The sequence below is a fragment of the Phoenix dactylifera genome, chromosome 16 (genome assembly GCF_051530095.1).
Source record: "Phoenix dactylifera cultivar Ajwa chromosome 16, Ajwa_hap1_PhDact_Kaust_v1.1, whole genome shotgun sequence".
Classification (NCBI taxonomy): domain Eukaryota; kingdom Viridiplantae; phylum Streptophyta; class Magnoliopsida; order Arecales; family Arecaceae; genus Phoenix; species Phoenix dactylifera.
In genome coordinates, this window is record NC_143205.1 from 22,333,190 (window position 1) to 22,349,564 (window position 16,375).

The window sequence follows — 16,375 nt, forward strand, 5'->3', positions numbered from 1 at the left end:
CCACCGACATGCCCCTACTGCGAGGTGGAGTCTGTTGATCATATCTTCTTCCTATGCGGAAGGATAGTGTGGGTGTGGAGATTGACTGACTTCCTCCTGGAGGGGCGTCACACAATGATTTCTGTTAACTCCTTCCTTCAAGTCCTAAGAGATTTGTTGGGTGGGCCTCACTTCCATTCTAAGGCAGTTTTGGCTGCATATGTTGCCTATCATATTTGGATTGCTAGAAAATACCTAGATCTTTGGGGAGAGCAATTTATCACTAAGAATAGTGCTAGAGGGGGCTCGGGTGCAGGCTACTAAGATCATCCATGCTAGTCATCTTGGAGAGCTTATGATAGCTTAGGGCACCTAGGACTCTACCTCTACTCATGTAGCATCTCATCAGTGTTTATCACCTGGGAGCCCTTGCCTCCAAGTTTTCTCAAGGTCAACTTCGATCGATGTATGATGGAAGGTGGTAGAAGGGGTAGAGCGGGCTTTATAATCAAAGGCCCAAACTCTAGAATGGTGGTAGCAGGTGAGAGCCCAATGTTTGACATCGGGGTTTCTGGAGTGGAGTTGAGGGCTGCCTGGGTCGGCCTCATCCATACCCGACGTGTATTGAGAGCTGACGCCATTTTGTTGGAAGGTGATTCAGCTATAGTGGTTGGTCGGATTCATGGGCGTGTGAGGGAGGTTCGGCTCCATTCTTTATTTTGGGTCATCTAGAGCTTGGCGAGAGAATGCATCTTTTTTTGGGGCGAGCCCCATATATATATATATATATATATATATATATATATATATATATATATATATATATATATATATATATATATATATATATATATATATATATATATATATATATATATATATATATATATATATATATATATATATATATATATATATGGGGGCGAATGGTAATGCGGATTGGTGGATGGGTAGCAGATCACTCAGGTTGGGTGCTTTGGGCCGGTAAGGCACAGTTGCCTAGGGTTTTGCAGGATTTGTTGTTTTCTTATTTTTTTTGGACGTATTTAATACTATTGTGAATCATCCGTTGTGGGGTGGGTTATGACGGTAAAGCATGCCCCGTGAACAACATACGGTGACTTACAAAAGTTGGATTGAGACGGGCACCTGCTAACTATATCAGTACTCTTGGGCGGTCTAGGTCTAAAATTTTGTCGATCCAAGGATTGGGGTGGGACCGGATGCAAGCAGTTTAGACTGCACGAGATCTAGGGTTCAGGTATTATTAGAGTTTTATCACCGGTTTAAGATTGGGAATGGATAAACCGTTCAAGGGTAACAATATTAAGTTCAATTAACTTCATACCTTTAAATAAACAATTCGCTAACAATATGGAGTTTAAGGTATAATTGGTAAACTTTACAAGATATGCGAAGGGTACGATGCAAATCTATGCATTAGTCGATAAATCTCATCAGGGCTTAGAGGTTTGCGTTGGGATCGGTTCAGGAGCTCAACTCTTTTATGGACCGAACCGTTCTGTCGGACCAGCTTGTCCCGTCCGTATCAGTGAATCGCAGGACCGGCTCCCCGCATGCACCCATCGCACATTTGAGCGGCGGCGCTCTGTAGCGAGCCAAGCGCGCCGAACCCTAATTTAATTCTTTTGAAGCATTGAGAGCTTAGAATCTTCTGGAAGCTCCGGCCCTCGCTCTCCATTCCCAATCTCCCCCAGTACAAAGCCCTCCTATACCTATTTCTCCCGGAATCGAGAGCTCTCTCAGGAGGAAGAAGAAAAAGAGGGGGAACAACCCTTTCGATCCTTTTACACGGAAAATGGCGACGGCGAATGCGATCTCCTCGGCATCCATGCTCCGCTCCCCTCGCCAGGTCTCTCTCTCTTTTTTTGGCTAGGGTTTCGGATTCGGATTTGATTTTTTTTTTATATAATTTTTTTTTGGTTTTGAGATTTGTAGTAGAAGCTTTTTTGGTGGTAATTCGGTATGGGTTTTAAATCCTTCTCTTCTTTATGTTTCTGATGGTTTTTTCGTTCTTTAAATATATTATTGTTTGCGTTCTGGGAAGTGCAGCGGGAGGGCTTGTGGAGGAGGGTGAACCAGGGGCAGAGGCCGAGGCAGCTGGTGGTCCGCGCCAAGGCCAAGGAGATCGCTTTCGATCAGACCTCCAGGTCCTCTCTCCAGTCTGGAGTCGAGAAACTTGCTAATGCCGTCGGTGTCACCCTTGGCCCCCGAGGTTTTCCATAATCTCCATTTTAATTTGCAGAAAGATCGTTCTCTGTGTCACGCCTTTCTGCTGTCATTATACTATATGATAATCTTCTTCCTGGATTAGAAAGGAATTGGTATTTATATTGATAGCATTTTCTCGAAGATCGAGTCTTGCACTTCTGGTTGCATGTATGTACTCACTAGATTACGTCTGGGGACTTGTCTATTGATGTTTTTTTGTAATAAACAGGGAGGAATGTTGTGTTGGATGAATTTGGAAATCCTAAGGTGGTTAACGATGGGGTTACAATTGCTCGCGCTATTGAACTTGCTGATCCCATGGAGAATGCAGGTGCAGCCTTGATACAGGAGGTATATAATTTGTTTTATTGCATCCATATTCTTTTGTTCTTCATCCCCTGACTCATGGCTCATGAGCTTTTGACCCGTTTTCTTCTCTGAATAACAAGTCTTGATCGATTTTAAAGTGAAATTGTATATGAGAGTCATGTTTATGTGCGTCATTATCTTTGTTGAAGGTTGCAAGCAAGACAAATGACACGGCAGGTGATGGCACCAGTACTGCATCAGTTCTTGCTCGTGAAATCATAAACTTGGGTTTATTAAGTGTTACTTCTGGTGCAAATCCTGTTAATATCAAGAAGGGAATTGACAAGACTGTGCAGGGGCTAGTTGAGGAGCTTGAAAGGAAAGCTCGGCCTGTCAAAGGACGTGGTGATATTAAAGGTATTGACAGCGCCTCTTATGTCTGAACTGAACCTGTGTGGTGTTAGATTCTTGTATAAACATTACATGAATATGTCATCTTTAGACAAATGGAACAGTTTACAAAGTTTAATATCAGTTTACATTGGATATAGAAATATTAATTCCCTCATGAAAAACTGTTAAAATTATATGTATGTTATGCAGCTGTTGCTTCTATCGCTGCCGGTAATGATGAGCTTGTGGGCGACATGATTGCTGATGCAATTGATAAAGTGGGCCCTGATGGTGTTTTGTCTATTGAGTCTTCGTCATCGTTTGAGACAACTGTTGTGGTTGAGGAAGGAATGGAGGTGAGTCATGTTCGAAATATTTTGAAGTCCTCTTCTTCTAAATACTATGAGTTTGTTTTCATGTCTCATGGAGTGTGGTCATCACGCTTGCAGATTGACAGAGGTTATGTTTCCCCACAATTTGTCACGAACCCCGAGAAGTTGACTGTGGAATTTGAAAATGCCAAAGTTTTAGTGACCGATCAAAAGATTTCAACAATAAAAGAAATTATTCCTTTGTTGGAGAAGACAACACAATTGAGAGCTCCTCTGCTTATAATTGCCGAGGATGTGACTGGGGAAGCTTTGGCAACCCTTGTTGTGAACAAGCTTCGGGGTATTCTTAATGTTGCTGCGATCAAGGCACCTGGTTTTGGTGAAAGAAGGAAGGCAATTCTTCAAGATATTGCAATTCTGACAGGTATCTTTGGAAGGCTTTGTTTCTTTCGGAAATAATTGTTCATTGTTCATGATGAAAACATGTCATGCTTCTTTTTCTATGCATGAAGCTGTCGTACTGAACTGCACATGTCAGAGTTTTAATATCTTTTAAATTTGCTCTTATGAGGATTTCACATCAACCTGTGAAAGTCAGCAAAGTTCATTAAGTTTAAAGTAGTGTTCCATATTATTTTTAGAAAGAAAATTCTTGTCTTTGGTCAATTCATTCTGCATCGCTTCTGAATTTACTAGGGGATTCGGTTACATCAATTTTTTGTAGACTTGTAAAATGAAACTAGATTTCGGTTGCCCAGATTTACTTGATTTTTGTTTAATGTTTTTGATCTAGTTGTATAATGGCATACATGCTTCATACAGAGGAAATGCTGGGAAAAGGTTAATTTTCAATTGAATTATAGAGGAAAGTTTTATAAGGGACTAAACTCTGTAAATCAGCGTAGAGTGTATGCATTGTTATTTCGCAAATGGGGTTACAACCCAGTGCTTCTGCCCATCTTCCACTGAGTGGAGGTTTACAATCAAACCTTGCAGGTGTTTCTCAAGTTTTTGATAGGGGTAATTTGCGCTACTCATATGAATTGGTTCAGCTGTTCTGTAGAAAAATATAAATCAATGACAATAGATGTTGATGTAGTTAAAATTGATGGTCACGAGATTCTTTATTGTGATCAGTTTGTTATCTTGGATTCAACAAATGAAAGATGGAAAGATGTCACAAATCACAAATTTCTATATGTTTGAGGATTTTTCGTGTGTATTTTCTATTGAATTAAATGGAGCTGCCCTATGTAAGGCATATATGGCAGTATGTCGGTTCCTTTATGTGTGTATGCGTTTCGAAATTTTTTTTACCAGTTTTTGGTGATGAACTGTAGGTAGTTTTGTCATCATGTTGGTCATAAGTTGGTGTATGGTCTCAGTGCGGGATTGGATTGGAGTGAGTTTTTCGGGAGAGGATTTAATGGTTGTTTAGTAAAACCTAAGCATGGCACTTTTTGTTGGCAGTTTGTTTGGTAGTAAGAATTTCTTTTGGTAGGGGTATGTGTAGGGAGAAGCAAACCCATGAGTTTATTTTTGCTTGATTGATTTTGAGTATTGTCTTCACATGATTTGCTCAGTAGATTCACTGATATCCTAAAGTTGGACCATTTAGGCTATTTTCCTTATATTATCAAAAGGCTTAATAATGCTAGAGTTGGGTGGATAAATTGTAGAGGTACGTTTTGGGCTGTTATAAGACATACATTATAAAATAAAACAAATTATATGTTAGCAATAAGGCCTTCATTTTTTATTTAAAATGTTTTGCAATAAAGAGTATTTAAATAAAAAGATTGACATGATATAAAGAAAATGTTGTAATTAATGCATGGTAAAGCTAGGAGGGAAAGTGAGGAATGGGTATCTTAGAGACTCAACTCTTGCACTATGTAAACGTAACTCATGGAGAAAATGATAATGTGAGCATTTGCAACAAAGATGTAAGGATGCCTTGGTAATCAGGGGTACTTAGATCCATGTTACAAGGTTATCATAATGGCATGAACAACTCTTTGGTTGTCCAACTGACCATCCAGCTTGGGGGTCAGAGTGTTGGCCAATGCATGTGGAAGGGGTTTGAGAGGATGTGATAAAGAATTTTAAGAATCAAACTAAATTTTTCTCTTTTCTCAGAATTAATAAATCATCTAGATTGAACCACAACCATAGCCATTAGGCCTAGTCCCAACTATTTTGGAGCTACATATACAGCCCACTCTTATCTGGGCCTTTGTAGGTGAAGTGGGTTCAAGCTGATGATTAAGTTTGATATGAGTTTTAGATGGGTTTGATATGAATACTAATAGTGCTAAAACATCAATTATGTTACAATTATTGCTGGTGGGTGTTAGATACTAAGCATTAATTGTTAGTTGTTAGGTGTTATTGATACTGATTTTATCGATCCATAAAAAATTGCTATCATTAATGTTATTTTTATTATACTTAATGAATTTTATTTATTTTTAAATAGTTAAAAAATAGTGATCGCACATTCACCCGCATATGTAATATGCGTATAATATATGCATTATGTAGTCCCCCGAGTGCCTGCACACTGCAGCCACTTTTTAGAACACTTACATGCGGGAATGTGGAACATGTGCCTTCTGCATGCCTGTCTGCTCTGTGTATGCACTCACAGAAGTGTGATCTTATAGTTTGAGGAATTGGATGGTTTGGCACTGTATGACCTGAGTCAAATTTTAGAAGAATGATGTACCTTTTGCATTTGATGTTTTATAGAGATTATCAAATGTCAATAGTACTTCAATCATTATTGTGTTTTAGTACTGAATAATGCCATTTCTCATTACATGCCTTGTTCAAGTTAGTCCATCCTCATCATGATTCAAATTGTATTCCATGTCCCTAGTTTAGTGAATGTTCATATTAAGGAAATCTATCAAAAAATATGAGCCCTTTCCATTAGCTTTTCTTATCTGAGCATTCTTAAATGCTTTTTCTTGTCCATTTAGGTGCTGAGTTGCAGGCCAAAGATCTTGGCCTGTTGATCGAGAACACATCTGTGGAGCAGCTTGGCACGGCAAGAAAGATCACTATCTCTCAGAACTCTACAACCATCATTGCAGATGCAGCAACAAAAGATGAGATCCAGGCCAGAATTGCCCAGTTAAAGAAAGAGCTTGCGGAGACAGACTCAGTTTATGATTCCGAGAAGCTGGCTGAAAGAATTGCAAAACTATCTGGTGGCGTGGCAGTTATAAAAGTTGGTGCTGCAACAGAGACGGAGCTTGAGGACCGCAAGCTCCGGGTTGAAGATGCCAAGAATGCTACATTTGCAGCTATAGAAGAGGGGATTGTACCTGGCGGTGGTGCTGCGCTTGTTCACATGTCTGCTAGTGTTCCTGCCATGAAGGATAAGTTGGAAGACCCAGTTGAGCGCCTGGGTGCTGACATTGTGCAGAAAGTGAGTTGTGTGATTCATCTTACTATTATTAATTTGCTTGAAATAGACTTATATATAACTTACCTTTGCACCTGGATGACTTGTATCACAAGTAATATTGGTGTCCTTGTTCTTGAAGTCTGAAGAGTAGCTGAGTGAATCACTTTTTCCTTCTAAATTATATTGAGCAGGCACTAGTAGCACCTGCAGCTTTGATAGCTCATAACGCAGGAGTGGAGGGGGAGGTTGTGGTGGAGAAGATCAAGGACAGCCAGTGGGAGGTCGGTTACAATGCAATGACTGACAAGTTTGAGAATCTGGTAGAAGCTGGAGTCATTGACCCTGCAAAGGTGACCAGATGTGCGCTGCAGAATGCTGCCTCGGTGGCTGGAATGGTCCTAACAACACAGGCCATTGTGGTGGAGAAGCCAAAGCCAAAGGCTCCTGCTGCTGCACCACCCCAAGGCCTTACCATTTGAGCATATTAGGTTCTCTTTCCCTTCCAGTGTTAGTCTAGATTAAGTCGCAGATACAAATATTAGTGCCATCGGAGGAAGCGTAATGCGGCGGGTTTGTAGTGGGGCACCCTTAAGAGTCATTCAGCTTGTGTTTTCATATTCATTAGTTTTTTGAGATGCTTAATGAAATCAAAACTTGCTTGGTGCAATAATGCAAATGGGAGCATGTTTAATGCGTTCTTAGTAATAGCAAGCTTGATTTGAAAATATATGAAAACGAGGGAATTTTCTGAATGCTTTTTTACCCCCCTTTTTAGCCCCTGGTGAAAATTTGTTTCAAATCTTTTTTTCAGTTAATGTTTTATGCATGGTATCTCAGACGAGCCTTTAGTTTTATTATTACAGTTTGCACTGGGCTCCCTGTTAGTGACCTCTGATGTAATTTAACTAGGATTTAGGCCTCTGATCCGTGCTATTTCTGAGATGCAAGTATGCAACATATTGGAAGTTCCATTACTCAAAATGTGATGGGATGATCGAAACCTTAGTGTGTCATTTATTGCAATTATAGCATTCTGGGGAGGCTTGTGGATTATATGTTCATGTTTTATGACTGAGCTTTAGCTCAATGGTCATAAGCAGCAGCTTAATAAGCAGGGTATTCGAGTCCCGAGTGGTGGTGTCTAAGATTTTGCCTCAAATACGGGCGAAAATTCTTATAAGGTGATCAGTACTTCCATCCAGGCAAGACCTCATCCCAGGTTAAAAAGGGGCAAAAATCTTCATCTCTCACTTCTATCTGTGTAGATAGCATTTAAGTCTTTCTCTTTAGCCAGCAATCTAAGTAGTCCTTTGGAAAGCAAAATCGGCTAATGGAGATTGTGATGGGTGACAAGAAAGAAGGGTGCTCACTCAATTGGCAATTTTGCAACTCAACATCGAGCATTTGTGTAATATCCGGGCCCAATTTGAGCCCAAAACCTTTTTGGGCCCGTACTTGAGCATTGGGCCAGGACACCTAATGGACCTAACTAGGGCCCATTGTTGGTGGCTGCTATCCCATACCCTAAGGATGGATGTGACTAGGGTAGGGACAGCTGGGAAGCTGTGGAGGGCCCAGCTGTTAGGCCCTTCACGAGGGGAAGCTGGGGGTGACACTTCACCCCAGCTAAAGGTGGCTACAGCCCCCTAGGTCTCTCTCTCTCTGTGTGAACCGTACCCCTTCCTCCTTCTTCCTTCCTCTGTTCTCTGAGAGAGGGTTGGCCAAACCTACTTCCGTCGCCGGAGAAGATGCTCGTGGCTTCTTCCAAAAGCTAGGTAAGCCCTCTACCTTTTCTCCTCTTGACTTGATCGGGATAACAGAGAAAGAAAGAAACACGGAGAGAGAAAGAAAAGGGAAGAAAGAGGGCTCACTGCATGCGGCCGCGAGCGGCGCCGGCGACACCGCTGGCTCCGACCGCGAGCACCACGACCTCCACGGGGAACCGCCGTGGGAAACGGCCACAGGCATCCCGCGTTGCCACTGGTTTTTCCCGGCGTCTCTTCCCCGTGGGAGAAGAGAAGGCCGTCGCAGGCGCGGCCGTGGGCTCAGCCGCAGGCGCGGCTGTGGACACCGCGAGCCCAGCCGTGGCACCGCCGACTGTGGCTCGGCCCTCCCAAACTCCCCTTCTTCCTTCACAGGGGAAGAATGAAGAGAGGAAGAGAGAGGGTTTGGGAGTGAGAGAGAGAATATGGGAGGTTGGTGAAGGGAGGAAGAAGAAAAAGAAGAGAGGAAGAGGGGACTCATCCTCGTCGTCGTGTGCGGCGGCCGCCGGCTTCGGCTGCGAGCACCGTCGACGCAGGCGCGGCCGAGAGTGCCGCAGGCTCGGCCAGGGATCCCGCGGGGCTTGGCCGCGGACGCCGCCGGTCGTGGCCCGTCCCCCTCCGCTCGCCATCCTCCCCTCCGCTCGCCGTTCCCTTCCGCTCGCCATCCCCTCCTTTCCGCTCGCCGTCCTCCCTTCGTCGGAGAAGAGAGGAAGGGGAGATTGGGATGAAAGAGAAGAAGGGAGGAGAAGAAACTTCGGGAAGAAGAAAAGAAACAGAGAAGAAAAAAAAAAGAAAAGAAGAAAAAGAAGAAAAAGAAAAGAAAAAGGAGAAGGGAAGAAAAGGAAAGAAAAAAAAAGGAAGAGAAAAGAAAAAGAAAAAAAAAAGAGAGAAGAGAAAAGAAAAGAGATCCTTAACGGGTCTGCCTAGCGGGTCGGATCCGAGTCCGGATCCGAAACCCGTTAGGCCTAAATTCTTTAATTCGATTTGGGTGAATCCGATGAAGGATTGATTCAAGCCCAATCGAGTTAAACGGGTCAATTAAGCCTAATTGGTGTTGAATTTGAACCCAATTAAGCTGAGTTGGTCTCAGCAGACCTAATTGATTGTGAATCAGGCCCAATTCATGCCCAATTCAACTGACAGATGGTCGAATTGACCTTGGGCTAACTTCGACTCAGGCCCAGATGAGCCACATTGACCAAATTAGAGGACCCAATTGGCTAGAAAAGGTTGGACCCAATTATAAACGAGGCCCAATCCTTTAATTAAAAAAAACCCCAATCAACCCATGTGGACCCAATCTGGTTTTAAATCGAACCCCAAAGGCTTCAAATTGGACTTGGGCTAAATCCTTGGATGGGATCCAAGCAAGTAAGTTCATAGTATGATGAACTAAGAGATGTTATAATAAATGAATGGGGAATAATGTAAACCCTATGATGTTGTTTTAGGTGATTAAGGATTTGTCACCTGGACTTGAGCAATTTGGAAAGCGAATTGAAGTAAGTAATCTGTCTTAATCTTATCGTAGATCTTGTATTACATTTTATAAGATGAACCAGTATTTTTCATACAATTTGAATTGTATACATGATTTGTGAAGAAAGTGAGTAATCTACCTTAATCTTATCGTAGATCTTGTATTACGTTTTATAAGATGAACCAGTGTTTTTCATACAATTTGAATTGTATACATGATTTGTGAAGAAAGTAAGTAACCTGTTCTAATCCTGTTTTGGATCATGTCATGTTATTAATGTTTCCTCAGCATTTCTTTTAAGTATATATGTTTCATGCTTGATATGTTACAATGCTTAAGTAACTTGCATGAACCCAGAAGCTATGGCTATGTATGCGATATGATGATACTGATATTTTAATCATGCATGTAAGTTTATAAAGTCTTAGCTAGCCCAGAGGCACTATAATGGGCTCAAAGATGCTACTGAGAATGACTGAGCCGCCAGTGGCTGAATAGTAACTGAGCTTGCCCCGCCAGTGGCTGAATAGTAACTGAGCTGCCCCGCCAGTGGCTGAATAGTAACTGAGCCTGCCCCGCCAGTGGCTGAATTGGAATTGGGCCTGCCCCGCCAGTGGCTGAATAGTAACTGCGCTTGCCCCGCCAGTGGCTGAATAGTAACTGAGCCTGCCCCGCCAGTGGCTGAATAGTAACTGAGCTGGCCCCGCCAGTGGTCGAGTCTGACTTCGCAGTAGCATCCGAGAGAAAAAGGACCACGGCATGCCGGGGGCACGGTTTCATATGCATATATTATGAAAATTTTTGTGATTTGCACTACTGCTTTGTTTAAATCGCATACTTATTGTGCCATGATGATTATTAGATGAATATGCATGTCAGCTTCTCAAATCCTGCATAAACATGGTTACCATTATGTTCGATCCGGTAAGATTATGTATGATTACTTACTGAGCCGTGTAGCTCATATCCGTTCATTTACTTTTTCTTTCAGATCCTTACCACTGATAGCTGCCAGAGACACGTTAATTTGGTATCAGGGCTTCTTTCTTTTGGGGTAAAGCAAGTATACTTTTGTGTACATAAACTACATAGAAGCTCTGTATTTGGGTACTGACCAGCATGTTATACTAAGAATGCTTTCATATGAAAAGATTCGGTTGGTTTGACTACCCTGTTACCCAGGTATGAGGCTGCGTGCTATTGTGGGCGGTAGTCGGCAATAGCACGGCCGTGTCACGGATCCGGGTCCGGGGCGTGACAATTTGTATTCTAATACAAGAGATGTAAGAATATTGCTTTGGTGATTTCCATCACTGGCATTCAGAAGATTGGCCATTCAAATCGTCAATGTACTATGTAGGCAACGTTTTCTGCGCTACTGCTTTTTGGTAACCCAAGACTTATTCCTTCCGTAGTTCACCCTTTCTTTTTTTTTTTTTCTTTTTTTTTTTTTTGCTTAAATGGGCATTTCATACATCACGGGTACGAATACACCCTAAAGAGTCAGAATACAAAATGTCCCGAAGTGCAGTTCACCCTTTCTATGCTTTTAGCATTATGACCATGTCTTGCATCTTTTGCTTTCTACCTGGAATTGCCACCTCTTAAAGGGAACGGGAATCTTTAGTTGCTTTCAGACTCCTCCGAATGACCAAATCAACCAAACAAACAATAGTATTACAATTTTTTTATAAAAATTTAAAAACGTGTGTTGCTATCTAGTAATTTACTCATTGTTTTGTTATTTACTAGTGTTTGTGGAAATGTATTCATGTTCTGTTGCTACCAATCAGGCATGACAATTGGCTGTCTGGATCAAGCAAAGCCAGAAGCTGGTCCCAAAATGACAGCAAGGCCGGTGGTTTTGCGTATTAACATCTCTAGCATTAATTATTATCTCAAAATCTCAAAACTGTTGGCAGAGGCAAAGCATGTGTTGACTGGAAGATGTATGGATCTTCACGACTCTTTTTATGTGGTTTCCAAGTGGTTTATATCTTGTCAAAATATTCATTGTTTCTGATTGAATTAGAGAAGGAAAAATAAAAAAAGATATCATTTGAAGTGGCGTACAAGTTTGTAAATGTTATTGTGAGGGGAAACTTAGCATTCTTCATGTAACAGAATTGTTAAGGCACACAAACAGAACATGAAGCCCAAAATTTTCTCTAGCAAATTATGAGTTTTCTTTTCCAGAGGGTAGCGATTTTAAGGACCAAATGACAAACATCAAGTGACTCAAGATAATAGGGAAAAAGTTCTTAACCACTTGCTCGACATTTTTTTTTTTGTAGTAATTTTTTTCAACCAAATACGAGAAAATACTCAATTTTTTATGATCTCCTTTTCTTTCCCAACCAAACAGAGTTTAAAGCATGATGTCTTATTTGAAAAGTGGGGCTGCTATTTTTTCTCTCTGTGAGGCATAGAAAGAGAGAGACCTCTCTCTCTCTCTCTCTCTCTCTCTCTCTCTCTCTGTTTTTTTAGTACTCTGGCGATCTTAGATTCTTGCCAATCCCTTGCTCCTTTGGAAGCCTGGCCATGAGTCCGGGTCAAATTAGCATTCCATGGGCAGGATCTCATATTATGGATTACATTTGACCAGTTCTTTTTCCACTCGGACTTTTCAGAACATGGACTTGACCCCTTGATCTAGATGCCGGTCTACTTAGCTAAGTTGCATTCCTAAGTTTAGAAGAGGTCAAGTCAAAGTTATTTCAGGGTTTGGCTAGATTCGTTTGTAAAATGAAATAGGAATCCACTAACGTTCCTTAGGGTGCAAGCAGGTTTGGTCTAGGTCTCGGTCACTTCATCTTGATCCAAGTCGTTTTTTTATACTATTTTGGATCCATATCCAACTCAATTAGCTGACGGAGTTGCCGCATGAGTTGCGCCAGGATTTACTACAGATTGGGCTTCAAACAAACTTTGTTCATGTCGGACCCAATTCTGTCAACATCAGTGCCCAACTTAGTCAACTAGATTGTCTTTTTTTTCTTCTCTTTTTTTGAAGGAAAATCTAGAGGCAAGAGACCCTAGAAAACTAGAGTGAATTGTATTTGTTTGGAAATGCATACTTGGTGGACTTGTTCGTGGGAGAGATTATGTTCACACATAAGATTGTATTTTAGAATTTTAAAGTACTTACAAAATTTTACTTATCAAAGAAGATTTGAAGAATATAAGCTAGATGTAATGTGAAATTTTATTTCTAGTTTGATGATGGAGGACAAGCATGTTTAACATGATGCTGAAAATTTAGTATAGTTAAACTGCTTTTTTTTTTTTTTTCTGGAGAAATAGTTGAACTGGCAATTTGATGTCTATTATGTATCGTGCACTCATACCTCCGATCAAGTAAAGAATTCTTCTTTACACAAATTAAATATTGCTTTCTTATCGGTGCATGGTTGGTATTCAAGGTTATACTTATATTTTTTTATTTTGATTTGTTTTGTTGAATTTTTATTTATATTTGGAGAAAACTATAGGTGCACCTATCGACCTATAGGTGTGACATCTCATCCCTTTAAAGAAGAAAATGGATTCCCCTATTAATTCAACATGTGACATCCTATTAGAATAATATTGTTGTATGACAATATTTGACACAAATAATTATACTATTCATAATATAGGTAAATTAAAATTATTTTCAGAGATCGATAGGTTCTCACATGGGTCTTCACATACTCCTCCATTTAAGTCCTAATATTTTCATCAGACTAAGAATTTAAATCCATTCAAATATAATCACAAGCACCACGATCAGCTCAATAAATTCATATTGTAGTATCTCCTAATCCATATAGGTTATCGGCTGGGTCCGCTCTAATACCATTTATTACAGCTCAGGATCTTACATAGAATGTCTAGTAAAAAGATATTATTTAAATTTATGAATTTTATATAAATATTCAAGATCTATATAGTAAATAATTAGTATGCGATTGAATGTACACTTAGACGGGTCTTCACAAAAAAAAAAAAAGCCATTAATGACTTCTGCCATTCCGACAACAATGTGTCATCCTACAACGTTGTAACCAATAAAAATCACACACCAGAGTTGTTCTCAAAATAAAATTATATATTTTCACTCATGTCTGCTTCTCTCTCTCTCTCTCTCTCTCACACACACACACACACACACACACACACACAGAGATGGTTTGATTTTACTATCAAATTTCTATAATAACTCGGCATGTTTTTTCTGAAATGAAGCGTTGAATTCGACCAAAGGACTCAGCACCCCTGGCTTGACGCGTTCAACATCTGTTTCAGGCCCACCCAAAAGATTTCCATAACGGAAACATTGTTTTCTAACTCATTCCTCTTCGTTCTACCAAAAGGATAATATATATATATATATATATATATATATATATATATATATAAAAGAAGATTTCCTTCCTCTTCCACCGGCCGTATCTTAGTTGGTGACATTATGGGATAGATAAAAGTCGACGGAGACCATGCACATTCCAAAGTAACGCCATACTGTTGGTGGAAATTGACCGCAACTACGATAACGAGGGCAAGTCCCATCCAAGTCTTCCCCATCAAAACTACTCCCGCAATCACAAACTCACAGCGAGATGAGCAAGTGGGACCCTTGTAGGACCACCATTCGGCCAAGATCCTTCTTGTAATCCATGTCGGCGGCGTGCGAAACTCAGTTGGATTTATTTATTCGGACGAGATATAGATCTACGAGCTGACGTGTCGACGGCCTATTGCCTCATTAGATCAGGCACTACGTGTCAAATAGATCGTACATCGATAAAACCGTACCTTGGATCAAATTATTGCCCCCAATCTTCTAGAGTAGAGTCCTCACTTTCTTTGCTCCGTGGGAAAGCTGGGATTTGCTATCGAAATTGATTATGGGAAATAAATCATAAGATTCTTATTCTTAAGTTCAGTAGTATCATTTCCCATCTTTCAAAAAAAACCTTGGCATATATTCTCCATTTTCTGCCGTAAAGAATTTCGCGATGTCTCTTCTTTTGTTTGGTATCTATTCTTTTAACTTCTTTAAAAGTTATTAAATGACATTAAAGCAATAACATTGTATAGAAACATATTATTCATTTTTCAAAAATAAGAAGCAAAACGCCCTCTCAATCTACTTACTGTTTTTTCTTCAGCTCTGATCTCCTCTAGGCATGCCTAAAATATTATCTCGGCCAAAAGCCATATAAATGCAAACAATCATGATTTAAACAAAATAAAAATCTCGAATAGGGGATTGCTTCTCTTTTCTAAAACTAATATGAGCACATCTCAAACTAGTATGGCGCCCTATCATGATGGGTAAAAGAATTTGTGTCATTTGGCTGGTGGAGTGGACTAAGCACAGTTTAGGTATATATTGTCTTGTCGAGGTCTCTTCTAATACAGGTTCTTTATATAATGTTCTTTTCTTCCGTTATGAATGACCATGATTGTCATGGCAAACATGTAAATACACCAAGTTACAAGAGATGGTCAAATTTTATTACAAGACTACCAAGGTTATGCTCATGTTGAGATGATGATATAAAATAATGAAGGGGATTATCTTTTTTTATCTTGCGGATTACTTTCTGAAATTTTCTTATCACTAGTTAGAATAAAGCACGATCATGCTACTTTACGCTACAGAAAATGATAGAGGATTGTAATTTATTGCAAGATATTGCCAATCTGGTTGGCCCAACTCATGATGGTTGATTATGTGGTATTTTATTTTGCACTTTGCTTCACTAAAGGAGGATCATCACTAAGCATATTGTATTTGCTATATTATAATGCCAGGGATCAGAGTTAAGCACATGAGGCTAGAAGTTGAAACTTCTAATGACTTTTATTGCACACTTTGATGCATGTGGCAAAGACTAACATTTGTAATCTTGGAGCTAAAACATGTGTTTTCTTGGAACATCCTTATGGTTGGTTTTTAAAAACTGTGGATGCAATCTTATTGTTCAAACTCGTGTTAAGTTCTAGAGAAGATGGTGGCAGATTTTTCAAATTGCTGCATAAACTTCTTGTAATTACCTTTTATCTTTTCAATGCTCGGAAGAAATGGTCTATTATGACTACCGCGAGTCAATTACACAACCGGTCGTTGCCTTGTTTAAAGGCCTCTTTTTATTGGAATAAGGGTGCGAGTGAAATTGTCTTTTATGACTAGCGCGATTGAAAATCCCTTCTCTATTAAATGAATCATGTAGTGCGAACGGTGCTGCATACTAGGTTGCTTTTTTCGTGACTCATCACTCTGTAGGTTTTTCTTATGTAGACCACGAAGCTGTGCCTATACCTTTGCGCAATATTTTGTTTTTTTATTTTGTTGGCTGTATCCACACTCGTCGGGTGTGAACTACCGTTGTACTTAAAAAAAAAAATTTATACAGATTGAAATAAGGGCTTTTGATTCACAATATATATATATATAGTTAAAATATTAATAAAAAATAAAAAA

General features: G+C 40.0%; 1 protein-coding gene across 1 annotated transcript; it reads left to right on the plus strand.

Moving 5' to 3' along the window:
* The first annotated feature begins 1,516 nt into the window (after positions 1-1,516).
* LOC103714871 (ruBisCO large subunit-binding protein subunit alpha) lies at positions 1,517-7,412 on the plus strand. The gene is made up of 8 exons (XM_039114925.3): positions 1,517-1,852; positions 2,053-2,215; positions 2,441-2,562; positions 2,730-2,937; positions 3,124-3,269; positions 3,363-3,669; positions 6,230-6,681; positions 6,852-7,412. The coding sequence occupies exons 1-8, from the start codon at positions 1,799-1,801 to the stop codon at positions 7,137-7,139; spliced, it is 1,740 nt and encodes a 579-aa protein (XP_038970853.1). The 5' UTR covers positions 1,517-1,798; the 3' UTR covers positions 7,140-7,412.
* The last annotated feature ends 8,963 nt before the right edge of the window (positions 7,413-16,375 follow it).